At 39.3% G+C, this 14,659-nt stretch overlaps 1 protein-coding gene across 2 annotated transcripts in view; it reads left to right on the top strand.

Moving 5' to 3' along the window:
• Positions 1 to 14,659, top strand: part of mkrn1 (makorin, ring finger protein, 1) — a 53,406-nt gene that overhangs the window by 24,548 nt on the left and 14,199 nt on the right. For both annotated transcript variants that reach the window (XM_080051325.1, XM_080051324.1), the window contains exons 4-5: positions 720 to 943; positions 9,203 to 9,417. In XM_080051325.1, coding sequence (XP_079907451.1) covers positions 720 to 943; positions 9,203 to 9,417 — 439 coding nt within the window. The remainder of the gene's footprint in view (positions 1 to 719; positions 944 to 9,202; positions 9,418 to 14,659) is intronic.

Raw genomic sequence — 14,659 nt, 5'->3', positions numbered from 1 at the left:
TTGAGAGGGATTATTTTTATGTGACTTTACCATTTATATTTTCATTAAAATATTGCATAGTCTGCCTTTTAAGATAAACCTATATGCATTTGTGTATATTTCTTGCTCTTTTAAATTAGAATAGCTTAAGCCTTCCTAGCCTTACACATAACATCACTACCGACAAAGAAATGTATAATAATTATGATATCGTATCCGACAGTATCGGTATCGGCCGATATCCAAAACCCAGATATCGGAATCGGATTGGAACTAAAAATAGTGGGACGGTGCATTGCTAGATGCAGCAGTAACAGATGCAGACGCGCTCCAGAGGTAGACGCAGGATGTGTGGCCCGGGCCTAAGGGGCAATCCACACTAGCAGCATTTTTAAACGATTTTCCTTGGGCATTGATAAGCAGGCTGCCCCACAGGTCCATAGCTGTTTAAATGTGTCTATTCCATCCATTCACCCTACAGCCTTCCCTGCATGTCACTGTAAAATGTAAATAGGTAAATTGTCCAAATAAGCAGGCAAATTGCTGCTGCAGAGATGCCGTAAAATCGATTCAGGCTTCCACTCACACATGACTCCTTCTAGGCCAAATGCTGGCAAATGGCTGGATAAGGCTACATGTGTGAAAGGGGCTTAAGATTCACACTGTCATGTGGTCTGAAAATGCTGTCAAAATACATGTGTGAGAATGTTTCTCTGTGTTGTGGTAACTTGTGTTTTCAGCTGAACCAGTGGATGTGGAGGTGGTGCTCCCGGTCATTGAGGAGTTAGACCGTGATCCTGCGGTGGATAGCAAAGACTTGAGGAAGCAGCTCTGTCCATATGCTGCTCTTGGGGAATGTCGTTATGGAATCAACTGTGCCTATCTCCACGGTGACGTGTGTGACATGTGTGGCCTTCAGGTGCTCCATCCCACGGATAACACCCAGCGCTCTGATCACACTAAGGTAACCATCTGAGATATAACATCTAACATGTTCCACTGTCGACTCTCTACTGGAAAAGTCTACAATTATTAGAAGTTGAACAAGAATCAAAGATCAGATGCATTTTTTTTTTTTTTTTTTTTTTTGTAATTTTTCGTGCTTTATTGACAGTGTGAAGAGACAGAGGTGAAATGGGGCAGAGAGGGGAGTGACATGCAGAGAACGACCTAAGGGCGTGTAGCAACCAATAACGTAATAACGGCTCATAATGTAATAACGGCTCATAACGTAATAATTTAAATGTGATAAAAGTTCATAATGTAATAATCGGCTCATAATGTAATAAAATCATGGATGCTTAACGTAATAAGGGTTTTGCGCATAATGTAATAACTTATTACATTAAGAGACTTATTGAGAGCGCTCATAATGTAATAATGGTTCATAACGTAATAATAGCTGATATAGTCAGAAAAGTGTTGCATTATCATAATTTTACCTCTCAAACAAAGCTGCAAGTAAAGCAAAGGGCATGGGCTTCAGTGCATTAGTAAACTAAATTAGTGAAACCAAGTTTTATTTAATAGAAATTTAATTCGCCCCCATTTATTGAAATTCTGAGAATAATAGGGGGTTGCTTAATGTTTTCATCCGAGCATTCACACCAACCAGTTGTATTTTCAGTGTACTCAGCCAATTATTCTACAGATTGAAGCGAGAGGCCTTCAGGATCTGTAGAATAATTGGATTTCATAGCTATTGTCTCACTGAATTGGTATTTATGTCCACTTATTTTTCATAAATACATCATCCTTTTTTACATGTGTGTTTGGCAGATGTAGGGGCATTGCTTCAGTTTCTAGAGCGGTAATTTTTTCAACAATTCCTAATACACAAAAAAGAACCAATGTTTATCTTGGTGGAATAAATCTGAACTCATGGAGCCTGATCGTAATATATGTTGCAGGATAGGGGTGGTGGGGGGCCCTTATGAAGCCCCTTATACAGAGCTACTAATGCTGTTATTTTGCACTTGTTTTTGTATTCCTATCATATACGATTTGTAATCGATTCTTAATTTGGAAAGATTGTTTTTAAAATTATATATATATATACAGGGTTTTTCCTGCATAGAGAAAGTTTTGGCGCGCGCCAAAGCGGATTTATCCACCGCCAAAGGAAAATCACCAGCGCCAAAGTGATAAAGATTAAGAATAAATATAGCTATTTAAAACCTCTCCAAATTCAGCCCAATTTAAGTCATCCTTCTTGAGGGGCTGGGCAATAACTTGAATTTCATTTTCGATCATGAAAACAAAATAATCGTTATTAAACTATCATTGTTCCGCACGCCGGGGCATGCAGGCTTTTAAATGCAGCGCACCCTTTCAGCCGAGCGGTGTGCTCGCTCGGCCCCTCCCTTACCTGAGTTTAGCTATCGGCTCGTCCAGAGAGTACGAGGGAGAGGTTGCGCATTGCCGGGTGTTTTGAAAAACTTCTAGATGACGAGAATAAAGGTAAAACTAATTGTGTTGTCTGAAAACACTTCAGACTCGCAACAAACTAAAATAATGTGCAAGATTTGTCACGCGCGGACACGCGAGTAAGGTGACATACGCGACCGAGAGAGAGAAGAAAAAAGGCATATACTACCTGATCTGCACCTCTAAACATACCGACCAATTTATTTATTCACTTTAAGTCGAATCATAGTGGTCTATGACCAAGCAATCAATGAATAAAAACACAGGAGGTTTAAAGCTCTTTGATTCCTGCCACCACAACTGTCAACACTACAATGCAACTGCCTATCCAGCCAGCTCCATGAGACATAAATAAATCATGCCCTTACATTCAATGTTAGCAAAAGACGTGCCCTATCAACACCATTTACAACTGGTTATTTTTATTTTGACATATTTATTTTATTCAATTATTAAAAATATGTTTCACTTATTTAGCCTATTTCTATCCTCCCTGTTTTCAGTTCAATTAGGCCTTTGTTTAAAGTCCAAAGTCATGCTGTTATTAGAAAAAAACCTTGTTAAAAGTAAAATAGATGCATAATGTTCTTAAATCAATGATTAACTGTCTTTGATAATTGTGATAACACAATGTGATTACTCAAAATAATCATGATTATGGTTTTTCATAATCGAGCAGCCCTACCTTCTTGCATTTTCCATGGTTTAGATCAGGGGTGTCCAAACTTATTGATTTTGCACTTAAGACTGCATACAAAACTAAAACAACACATGATCGGCAGATCTTTACATCACTTAGAAATAGAGTAACAAAAGACATTAGAAACGCAAAAGCAGGCTTCTTCATTAACATAATAAGTAACGCAAAGGGTAATACCAAAGAAATCTGGACTGGTATAAAGAAACTGATGGGAAACACAGTATCACATAGAGTCATCAGAGAGTTAAAACATAATGATGAGGTAATCAGTGATCCACAGCAAATGGCTAACTTGGTATGGATACGGTCTTTTACAAGGAACATAAACAGTCACTCATTGAACCAATCACCAACATTATAAATCAATCCATAACAGAATGTGTCTTTCCAAACTCTTGGAAATGCTCTGTAATCACACCGATCTATAAAGCTGGGGAACCCACAGAAACAAGTAACTATAGGCCAATTAGTATTCTTCCAGTTGTCTCCAAAATAATAGAGAAACATATAATAGAGCAACTTGTGGCACATCTTGACAATAGCCAATTTTATCTCCACCCAATGCAGTTTGGCTTTAGAAAACACCACTCAACTGGAACCACCATTTGTTATTTTGTGGAGAACATAAAATTGAGCATAGATAAAGGGGGGGTCATTGGAGCAGTGTTTCTTGACTTGAGAAAAGCGTTTGACACTGTCAACCATGAGATACTAATGACAAAATTGTCTGCTTTTAATATTTCTTCACGTACTGCACAATGGATGAGATCATATCTTGAGGAGCGAAAGCAGTGTGTCAGATTGCAAAATACAATATCTGATACCTGTGAGAACAACTTAGGTGTGCCTCAAGGGTCAATATTAGGGCCACTGTTATTTAGTATTTATATAAATGATATGCCAATCATCTGTCCATCTAATGTGCAATGCCAACTGTATGCTGATGACGCAGTTATCTATGTTCATGCAAAAAATACAGAGCAAGCCGCTCACAAACTGACAGCTGCAATGGACAGTGTTTCAGAATATCTAGAGCGCTCCCAACTGGTTCTTAACCTAACTACAACAGTCTGCATGTTTTTCTCAAAGAAGGCCTGTGACAAAAATACAGATTCCATGGTATCAATACAGGGCCAAAAACTTACAGTGGTCCAGGAATTCAAGTATTTAGGTGTTGTTATCGATTCACAATTAAATTTTAAGCAACAAGTAAAAAAAACAGTAAACGGAATGAAATTTAATATATCTAACTTCAGATACATTAGAGAAAATATGCCATTTGATTCAGCAAAACTATATTTTAATTCAATGATTATACCTCATATGACATACTGCATGACAAGCTGGGCATTGGCATGCAAGACCACGTTAACATCTGTGGAAACAGTATACAAACAAGCCATTAAGATTTTAGATAAAAAACCGAAAACCTATCACCACTGCAATATCTTAAAGAAGCACGATTTACTGAGTTGGCAAAACATGATCAAGTATGCAGACTGCACCCTGGTTTTTAAAATTCTCAACAGACTCGCCCCAGCACCATTGCAAATGTTTATACAAAAAAATGAAAGTAGATCCACCAGGGCAACTTCTCGAGGTGACTGTATTGTTCCTTTTAGAAAAAGTGCCTATGGACAGGCTGTATTTTCATACCGTGCAACTCATACCTGGAACCCACTACCCGCTGCTCTACGTGAGCTTCCCACTCTTGGCTCTTTTAAAAAATGTCTTAAAGTATGGCTGCTGGAATCTCAAAACTGTTCACACAATCTATCATAGATTTTAATTTAATTTTATTTTTTAACATTATTTGAATAATTGTTTTTACTCACTTGTTCTGTCGGTTGCATTTTTTTTTTTTTTTTTTTTAAGTCTGTTGTCTGATTGTCTGTTTTTATTTATGAGTACACGCATATGTTTGTTTCATGTGATTGGTGTCGACCAATCAAGGGACAAAGGATGCAAATTAGCACTTGCTACAATCCTGTATATTTACATGTAAATGTCTATTAATATGCAATGTCCCTTTAAATAAACTTAAACTTAACTACGGCCCGATTTTAAAAATATAATGTAATATGGCCCTTTGAAAAAAATAAAAAATATATATTTTTTTTTTTGCATTTCTTAGTTAACCCACTAGTGCAGGGGTGTCAACTGATTGATTGGCCCGTGGCAGATTTTAAAAATATAATGTAATATGGCCCTTTTTAATTTTTAAATAATTTAAATGCACTCATTATATTACTGAGAAATACTATGTCCCATAAAAGAAAAAGAGCACCAAGCCCATCCCAGAGGACCCTGCATAATATTTTATTTTAAATTAATATTATTATGGAAAATCCATGTCCTTCTCCAATAGCTTCTAATTCATCTGACACAGTGTCTCCATTTTTTTTCATACAAAATTCTTCAGCTTTAGCCTCTTCATTTCCCTCTCAAAGTGCACCAGATTCATGCATTTCACTTTAAAAACTTAAAAAAATCTCCCACGGGGGCATACCCCCGGACCCCCCTTTTTGAGGCGGGATCTCGGCTGGCTACTATTTTCACCCTGCTGGACATTAGACGAAAGAGCAGAACACACTGGGTGTATCACTGCCATTTAACAAGAAAGGAAATGTATCTGTTTAATGTGCAAGTAAAGTGTTGCCGTGGAGAAGGATTACAATTTACGAAGACAATATGAAACTAAACATAAGAACAGCTACATGTCCTGATAAATGTATTATTTTTGCAAAGTGGCCCAACCCTTCGTAGATTTTTCTGTATGTGGCCCTCAGTGAAAAAAGTTTGGACACCCCTGGTTTAGATCAATTAGAAACAATTAAAGTATTAAATAGGTAGGCCCAGTCATTATTAGTATTTTGACTTCATATCTACAGGTTGTTTATTGTGATTTCATAAGCGTCAGTAAGCTCCATGGTAACACAGTGATTGACAGGCTGACTGAAATGCTCTTTATCTGGACAGAAACTGCCCTCTCCCAACCCCACACCCTCTTAAAATACATAAACCGTTTGCCTTTACTGGTGCACAGTCGCGACCCCAAAAAAAGTCGGTCCCGTACTGACCCCCCAAAGGCCCATTCTGAGCCAGGAAAAACCCTGTATGTATATATATATATATATATATACACTCACCGACCACTTTATTAAGTACACCTGTTCAATGGCTTATAAAAACAAATAGCTGCCAAGACAATCACATGGCAGAAAATCAATGATTTAGGCATGTAGACATGGTCAAGACAACGCGCTGAAGTCAAACCGAGCATCAGAATGGGGAAGAAAGGGGATTTAACCCATTGATGACTATGGCAATCTAGGATGCATGTCCTTAATGCCTGAGGGTTTTCTGAAAAAATAGTACGAATTGTCAACGTCTACCAAAACCTTAATATCTAAGCCTGTGTAGCACATAGAAACATGAAATAAAATAAATTTAAAAGGTAAGGTTCACAGGTTTTATTTAAACATTCTCCCTTAGCGCTTACAAACCAACACATTTTTCTAAAAATCGTCAAATTTAGATGGGGGAGAAAAAAATAAAAATAAATAATATAAAATATTTAAAAATAATGTGCTAAATGAGGTTATAATCCTGCTTCCTTTTAGCATGGATAGTAGTGACTGAGTGTGCAGTGGAGGGATAAAGATAGACAGATATAGGAAGGAGACGATAGCTTTATTTTATTATTTAGTTCAGTTATCACTGGCACCATAAATCCGACTTCCCAGTACAACTGGAATGCAGAATGACTCCCGAGCCGATCAGCTGGTCCAAACGGCTGTATAGCACGGAGATGAAAACGAAACTGAAACTTAACTATCGCCTGGCTGGGCTGAATTTGAGTTGGAGCAGCAAAATATAGCCTAAATTCTTAAATATTGTTATTAAATAGATGCAATGTGTTGTGTGATTTTCGTCAGTAGTCTATAGTAGACCTAGAGTCTGCGCTCAGAACGCCACTAACTGTTCTGTCATATACTATTGCCGACACAGCCGGCTTATTTTTTTTATTATTATTATTATTATTTTTTTTTTTTATTATTTTTGATTGACATGATTTTTGGCAAACCACACAACATTTGGGTGGGTCACGTGGTCTTAAAAAATCAACAAAACCCACCTCATGTGTATTTGAACCAATGACGGTGCATTCTATGCTGCGCACGCCATGAACATTAGATAAAGTAACAATGCTGCGCTTCGCAGCAGCCGGCAGGATATACAATGTAGCATCGCGCAGCAGCCGTCATCAATGGGTTAAGTGACTTTGAACGAGGCATGGTTGATGGTGCATGGCAGGATGGATCCATGCTTTCATGTTGTTTATGCCAAATTCTGAACCTGCCATCTGAATGTCGCAACTGAAATCGAGACTCATCAGATCAGGCATGATTTTTCCAATCTTCTTATTGTCCAAGTTTGGTGATCCTGTGTGAACCGCTGCATCCCTAATATTTATCGGAAAAATTAACTAACTTGTTGTTAGCTTTGGCGCTAAATGGCATATGAGCTTTCCCATGATGCTCTGGGAGAGGCCTGTCAATGTGTATACTTCAGGGTCCATGAAATTAAGTCAGAAAAATCTAATGAATGAAAACTGCACAACTTTATTCTGCTTTCTTGCCATCATTTGCATAACTTTACTCTGCTTTCATGCCATGGTTTGCCACAACGCCATTCATAGCACACATTGGACTAGATCCTGGAATCCTCCTTTTTACTAAATTGAGACATTTATTTTGAATTGGGAAACTTTTCGAATCCAGAATCTATTTTGAATCGAATCTTGACCCTATAATCAAAATATTCACACCCTTATAGCAGAAATATTGTTTTCAGTGCCCCTCTGGCCTCACTGACCTACTGGGTAACTTCAGAGTTGTTGTTTTTCTCAGGCAGCTGCATTTTAGAGAGCAAATGGAGTGGGCAACACCTAAAATTGAAAGGAAGTAATAAGCTAGAGACCCCTACTCTGTTAAGGTTGTTGAAAATAAAGAAACAGTCAAAGCATGTTTGTACAGTTGTGTGAAACAGAAGATGTTCTTCCCTCACAAACAATCTTCAGCTGAGCACAGATGCCCACCACAAAGTAACTCACTTTAATTAATATTTATGAGTGACAGCTTATGTGACCTGCTGCTAGTCATATTTGTAAATTTAAGTGGTGACAGCAGTGGTTGGCAATGACTAAGAATAAGACCTACATGTTTTGTATGCTGGTCTTTGCTTATGACAAGGAGAGAAAATAAATTAAAGATTCTATAACATATTTATTAGAGTTGAAATCAAGTAAATGTGTAAATGTTTTATTTATCAGTGTCTCAGAACCCCCAATTTTGTTTTAATTGTGTGGAAGTGCTTAAGCAGCGTGGCAATACTAGTAAAAGATCAACTCTAGTCTAGTTTACGCGTGTTCTTTTGGTGCTTTGATTATCTGTTCAACACCACTCCACCATTTTTTCTCAAAGACCAAAAGGAACATGGCCTAGTTTACTGATAGGACAACAGAACAATGGAACACAGTGCATTTTAGGAAGGTCTTGCAAAACTTAAAAGGACCTTCTGTACTTCAACAACTGAATGCTTACTGTTGTCGGATCCAATGCGGAAGTGACAAAAAATGGCGTATCTCCCTCCCCCCGAAGTCATATCAATGCCACTGTAAGAGGAAATGAGGCCAAATAAAAAAATCTGACAAGATGGCGACGCACATAGCCCGATTGGATGCATATGAATTAACTGATGTTAGCCCGGAGGCTACATTCATTTAATATAACTCAACTGGGACAGTGAGCTTGTGCATATTAATTTGTCCAATGCAGTGTATTGCTGGATGATGTTACAGAGCATAACACAAGCACTGCTGTTTCCTGATGTCTGGACACAATATTATCTATGTAACCACGTGTAAGAAGTTTGTTAATGCAAAACTTTTGGAATTTGACATAAGACTTTTTGTATTCTCTCAGCTGTTGGTAGATTCTTCATGTGTTGTGTTGTTTGGAACAGAGTTAAATGGAACCTTGGTGAAATAGAGAAAAGGTTGTGGAGTGATGGTTGAACTCTTCCCTCTCCTAGGCATGCATCGAGGCACATGAGAAAGACATGGAGATCTCCTTTGCCATCCAGCGCAGCAAGGACATGATGTGTGGGGTGTGTATGGAAGTGGTGTTTGAGAAAGCCAACCCAAATGAGAGGCGTTTTGGCATCCTCTCCAACTGCAGCCACTGCTACTGTCTGAAGTGCATTCGAAAGTGGAGGAGTGCCAAGCAGTTTGAGAGCAAAATCATCAAGTGAGTCACTTGTACATGGCAAATTAAGGTTTGAAAGTGAATGAGGTTTTTCCCTATAATACCGTTATACATATTTATATAATAATAATAATATATTAAGTTAAGTTTTTGTCTGCAGAACATCTAAACTAACGGCTCAAAAAGTTCCAAGCCCTTAAGTATGTATTAATTCATATTTATCAATACCAGTATTTGTTATATCAAATGCAGGTGTGTGTGAATGTTAGTGGCAGCCGCCAGTCATTAATTTTCACTTTAATTTTCTTTACGCAGCAGCGCCATAGCAACAAGGCCTGTGAAAAGGCTTATAGTGTGTCCACTCCACACAGTCTGAAATAAGCCGTGGATGAAAGACTCTCAAAACATTTAGGCCTACAACAACCAGTTTAATTTAGCTTTAATACTTATTTGTTTTATATAGCCTATGTTGTTTTATGGTTTGGTTTTTAAATAAAAAAAGAAGTTCCAATTATATTTGTGTATGCGGGGTGGGGGGGTAGCCTACATTGTGGGCTATTTGCACTGAATTGGAAATTATGATATTTTTATTTTAGAAGAAATACACTGAATTACAAGGGTGTAGAGAATGGTTGTGATATGAGCATTAAAATGAGAAAAAAATAATGGGACACAAAGAAATCAAGGGATATTAAAGCTAGAATAGATAAGAATGCAATTAATCGCAAATTAACTGTCATTAATGCGATTAAAGGGACTCTTACCGATCCTGCAATTGAGAATTACAGCACTATCATACCATCCCGCCTCCCTCCAATGCCCCCACACCCTCATTCCATGCTTGTATCACTGGTTTCACTTCAGAGTTGTCGGCCAGAATACCACTTATGGCCAAAGGCGTCAGACTATAAGCATGAGACTACGAGAGGAGGAGCCACAGTCGCATATAGATCGCGGGAAAAGAACAAAGGTTTAAACTCCGCTCGTGAGGAGACGTTACAACAGCTGTTGCGACCCGCGAATCGCATGCAAACTACACTCAACAAAAATATAAACGCAACACTTTTGTTTTTGCTCCCATTTTTCATGAGATGGACTTAAAGATCTAAAATTCATTCCAGATACACAATATTACCATTTCTCTCAAACATTGTTCACAAATCTGTCTAAATGTGTGATAGTGAGCACTTCTGCTTTGCTGAGATAATCCATCCCACCTAGGGCTGGGTATCGTCAAGGACTTCGCGATACGATACGTATCACGATACACTGGTCACGATACGATATATCACGATATATTGCGTATCTTGATATATCATGATATATTGCGATATTCCATAAACAAGTTGCCTTGTCAAACATAACAGCACAATATAGTGATAATTGTACAGACAAATGAAGTCAAAACTATTTCATTCACAACTTCCTTTACTATTTTTCTTCCTTTTTTTTGGTTTTGGCAAATTATCAAACACTGCTGCAGCTGCCATAACATCAAAATAACAAATCCAATTCACTCTTGTACTAACTGTACAGGACACAATGAAAATGAAAACACATCAGTGTGCTTTTGTGACACAGTGAATCTTAAGTATTTTTATAAACAAAACTGATCTAACTTCAATAGTCAGTATCCTAGAGGCTCAGGCCTGACAGCAGACATGGGTTTGAATCTGACCCGTGGTTGTTTCATTCCCTCTCTGCCCCACTTCATATCTGTATCTCTGCACTGTCAATAAAGCCTTGAAAAGCAAAAAAAAAAATCATAAAAAAATTAATAAAAAAAGAATCGATATTTTGATATAAAAATCGATACTGATATCGGGAAACTAAGTATCGCGATATTTCGATTTTTTGACACAGCCCTAATCCCACCTCACAGGTGTGCCACATCAAGATGCTGATCTGACATCATGGTTAGTGCACGTGTGCCTTAGACTGTCCACAATAAAAGGCCACTCTGAAATGTGCATTTTTTTGCTTTATTGGGGGTCTGGGGACTCAGAACCAGTCAGTATCTGGTGTGACCACCATTTGCCTCATGCAGTGCAACACATCTTCTTCGCATAGAGTTTATCAGATTGTCAATTGTGGCCTGTGGAATGTTGGTCCACTCCTCTTCAATGGCTGTGCGAAGTTGCTGGATATTACTGGGAAGTGGTGCACGCTGTCGTATACGCCGGTCAAGCACATCCCAAACATGCTCAATGGGTGACATGTCCGGTGAGTATGCTGGCCATGCAAGAACTGGGACATTTTCAGCTTCCAAGAATTGTGTACGGATACTTGCAACATGGGGCCGTGCATTATCTTGCTGAAACGTGAGGTGATGTTCATGGATGTATGGCACAACAATGGGCCTCAGGATCTCATCACGGTATCTCTGTGCATTCAAAATGCCATCAATAAAATGCACCTGTGTTCTTCGTCCATAACAGACGAGCTGGAGTCAGGTCAAGACCCCGATGAGGACGACAAGCATGCAGTTGAGCTTTTGCAGAAATTGTTTGGTTATGCAAACCAATTGTTTCAGCAGCTGTCTCAGTGGCTGGTCTCAGACGATCTTGGAGGTGAACCTGCTGGATGTGGAGGTCCTGGGCTGGTGTGGTTACACGTGGTCTGCGGTTGTGAGGCAGGTTGGATGTACTGCCATATTCTCTGAAACGCCTTTGGAGACGGTTTATGGTGGAGAAATGAACATTCAATGCACGAGCAACAGATCTGGTTGACATTCCTGCTGTCAGCATGCAAATTGCACGCTCCCTCAATGCTTGTGGCATCTGTGGCATTTTGCTGTGAGACAAAACTGCACATTTCAGGGTGGCCTTTTATTGTGGACAGTCTAAGGCACACCTGTGCACTAATCATGATGTCAGATCAGCATCTTGATGTGGCACACCTGTGAGGTGGGATGGATTATCTCAGCAAAGCAGAAGTGCTCACTATCACACATTTAGACAGATTTGTGAACAATGTTTGAGAGAAATGGTAATATTGTGTATCTGGAATGAATTTTAGATCTTTAAGTCCATCTCATGAAAAATGGGAGCAAACACAAAAGTGTTGCGTTTATATTTTTGTTGAGTGTATATTATAACAGCGATCGGGACTGCATGTACATACTCGCACAGGGGTGATTCACATTTAAACTCAGATAAACACGTTTCCATGTGGAATGATCGCCTACTGCGGCAACGCTCACACATCTGACTGAGGGAGAAGAGAACGGAAACTAAACAGGCTCTCTGTCCGACTGACGTCACGGCCCGACTGACGTCACGGCCCAACTGACTGCTATCCACACTGAACAAAACACATTTTAACACACTGTAAGAAATAACAACCCTGTAACTTATTAACGTTGGGGCCTTTTCTACAATGGTCGCTACTCGCTACTGTCTGCCGTGGAATCAAAACAAACCCTCTAGTTGAGAATGCGCAATACAGAAGCAGACCGCAAACAGACAGGTCTGTCGTTCGGTCCGAACGATTTGATTGGTTGAATTTTATATATATTTTTCATAATATTATGAGATTAAAATCATTGTTTGTTTTTACTCCTGGTGGGTCTGTCTTATATTTTAGAGTGTAATTACCTTATTAATACCATTTTAACCTAATCCAAAAAAAGTGTAAAAATGCAACAAAGGTAAGAGTCGCTTTAATCGCAATTAAATATTTTAATCGTCTGACAGCACTAGTTTAAATGTAACCTTGCAAAAAAATGTAGATGGAAACTATGTAAAATAATTAGTGGTGGGCCGTTATCGGCGTTAACGTGCTGCGTTAACGCCAGACTCTTATCAGCGATAAAAAAAATATCGCCGTTAATCTCTTATTCCACCTCCTGTTCGGCTCAGGGAGCCAGTCATTTGTACAGTTCAGCTTAGACTCGGCCGTAATGCTGCTGCACACACACACACACACACACACACACACACACACACACACACACACACAGACACACACGCTGCATGTCAGAGACGAGGGGCGAAGCTTCTCTCACACACCCGCCGCTCTCTCTCTCTCCATCACTTGCCCACGACACAATCGGGCATTGGAACGCAGGGTGGGTGTGTGTGGCCACCGGTCGCCACGTGACTATAAGTTTCCAAGTTTTAAACACTTCTATCTCTTCAACGTCAACGTCACCGTACCCGAATCCTAAATATCCCCATAGCAGACGCTATATTTCATCGGGGGGAAAACTTTGTTTTGCGCCACAGTTCGACTCGGCCGTAATGCTGCTGCACACACACACACAGACACAGGCACACACACACGCTGCATGGCAGAGACTAGGGGCGCTACCAAAAAGACGAGAGGAGCGGTTGGAGCAGTTGGAGAGTTTAGAGACACATGCGCGCACATTTATTTACATAAAATCGCAATCGCAGTCACTTGTGCAGTTATGTAAAATGTTTCACTAAGGAAAATGACAGAAAAAGTAACGCACAGTGACTTTGATGAGTAACTTTAATCTGATTACTGGTTTGGAGATAGTAACGCGTTAGATTACTCGTTACTGAAAAAAGAGGTCCGATGCCGGTAACGCGTTACTATGTAACATCTTGTTGAACATTATTTATTTTCATCACCAATTATCATAGTAGAACAGCTTCCTCAAGCAGTTTGTGATGCATGTTGGAAACAGGAGATGACCCCCTGGTCTGATGCGCCACCTGGCTTGAGAAACACGTTCTCAAAGACTTACTTTGAGTCATTATTTAGGAGCACACACATATTATGAATGAATTCAAATGAGACATTTTAATCTAGATTAATCTAGATTAATTCCAAAATTAATCTAGATTAATCTAGATTAAAAAAATTAATCTATGCCCACCTCTAAAAATAATTCAATTTAACCTTGCAGAACAAGAAATAAGAAATGTCATTGACCCCTATTAGAACACTGTTTACTAATTACAATCCCTCCTCAGTGTGTCAGCTTGTTAGCTGGTTTCCCCCTGGCCAGGGGGACCAAAGACTTTGTGAGTGTGTCAGTGGAGCAGGACTTGGACTGCAGCCTTCCACTGAACATGCTCTTCTGCTGTGCAGAGGGCGATGGGCTTTGTGGAGAGCATTCTGTCCAGGGTTCTTCTCTCTGCCACTGTCACAACTGAGAGCAGATCTGTGCCCGCCACAGAGCCAGCCTTCCTCACCATTCTGTCCCTCTTTTTGCTACTTGATCCCCAGCACACCACAGTATAAACTAGGACACTGGCCACCACAGACTGGTAAAACATCTGAAACAGATGTGAAAAGACCCCACTTCTGTACT

The sequence above is a fragment of the Ammodytes marinus genome (assembly GCF_949987685.1).
Source record: "Ammodytes marinus genome assembly, chromosome: 22".
Taxonomy (NCBI): Eukaryota; Metazoa; Chordata; class Actinopteri; order Uranoscopiformes; family Ammodytidae; genus Ammodytes; species Ammodytes marinus.
Note: the sequence above shows the minus strand (reverse complement) of the source record. Positions and strands in the feature narration are given on the sequence as shown.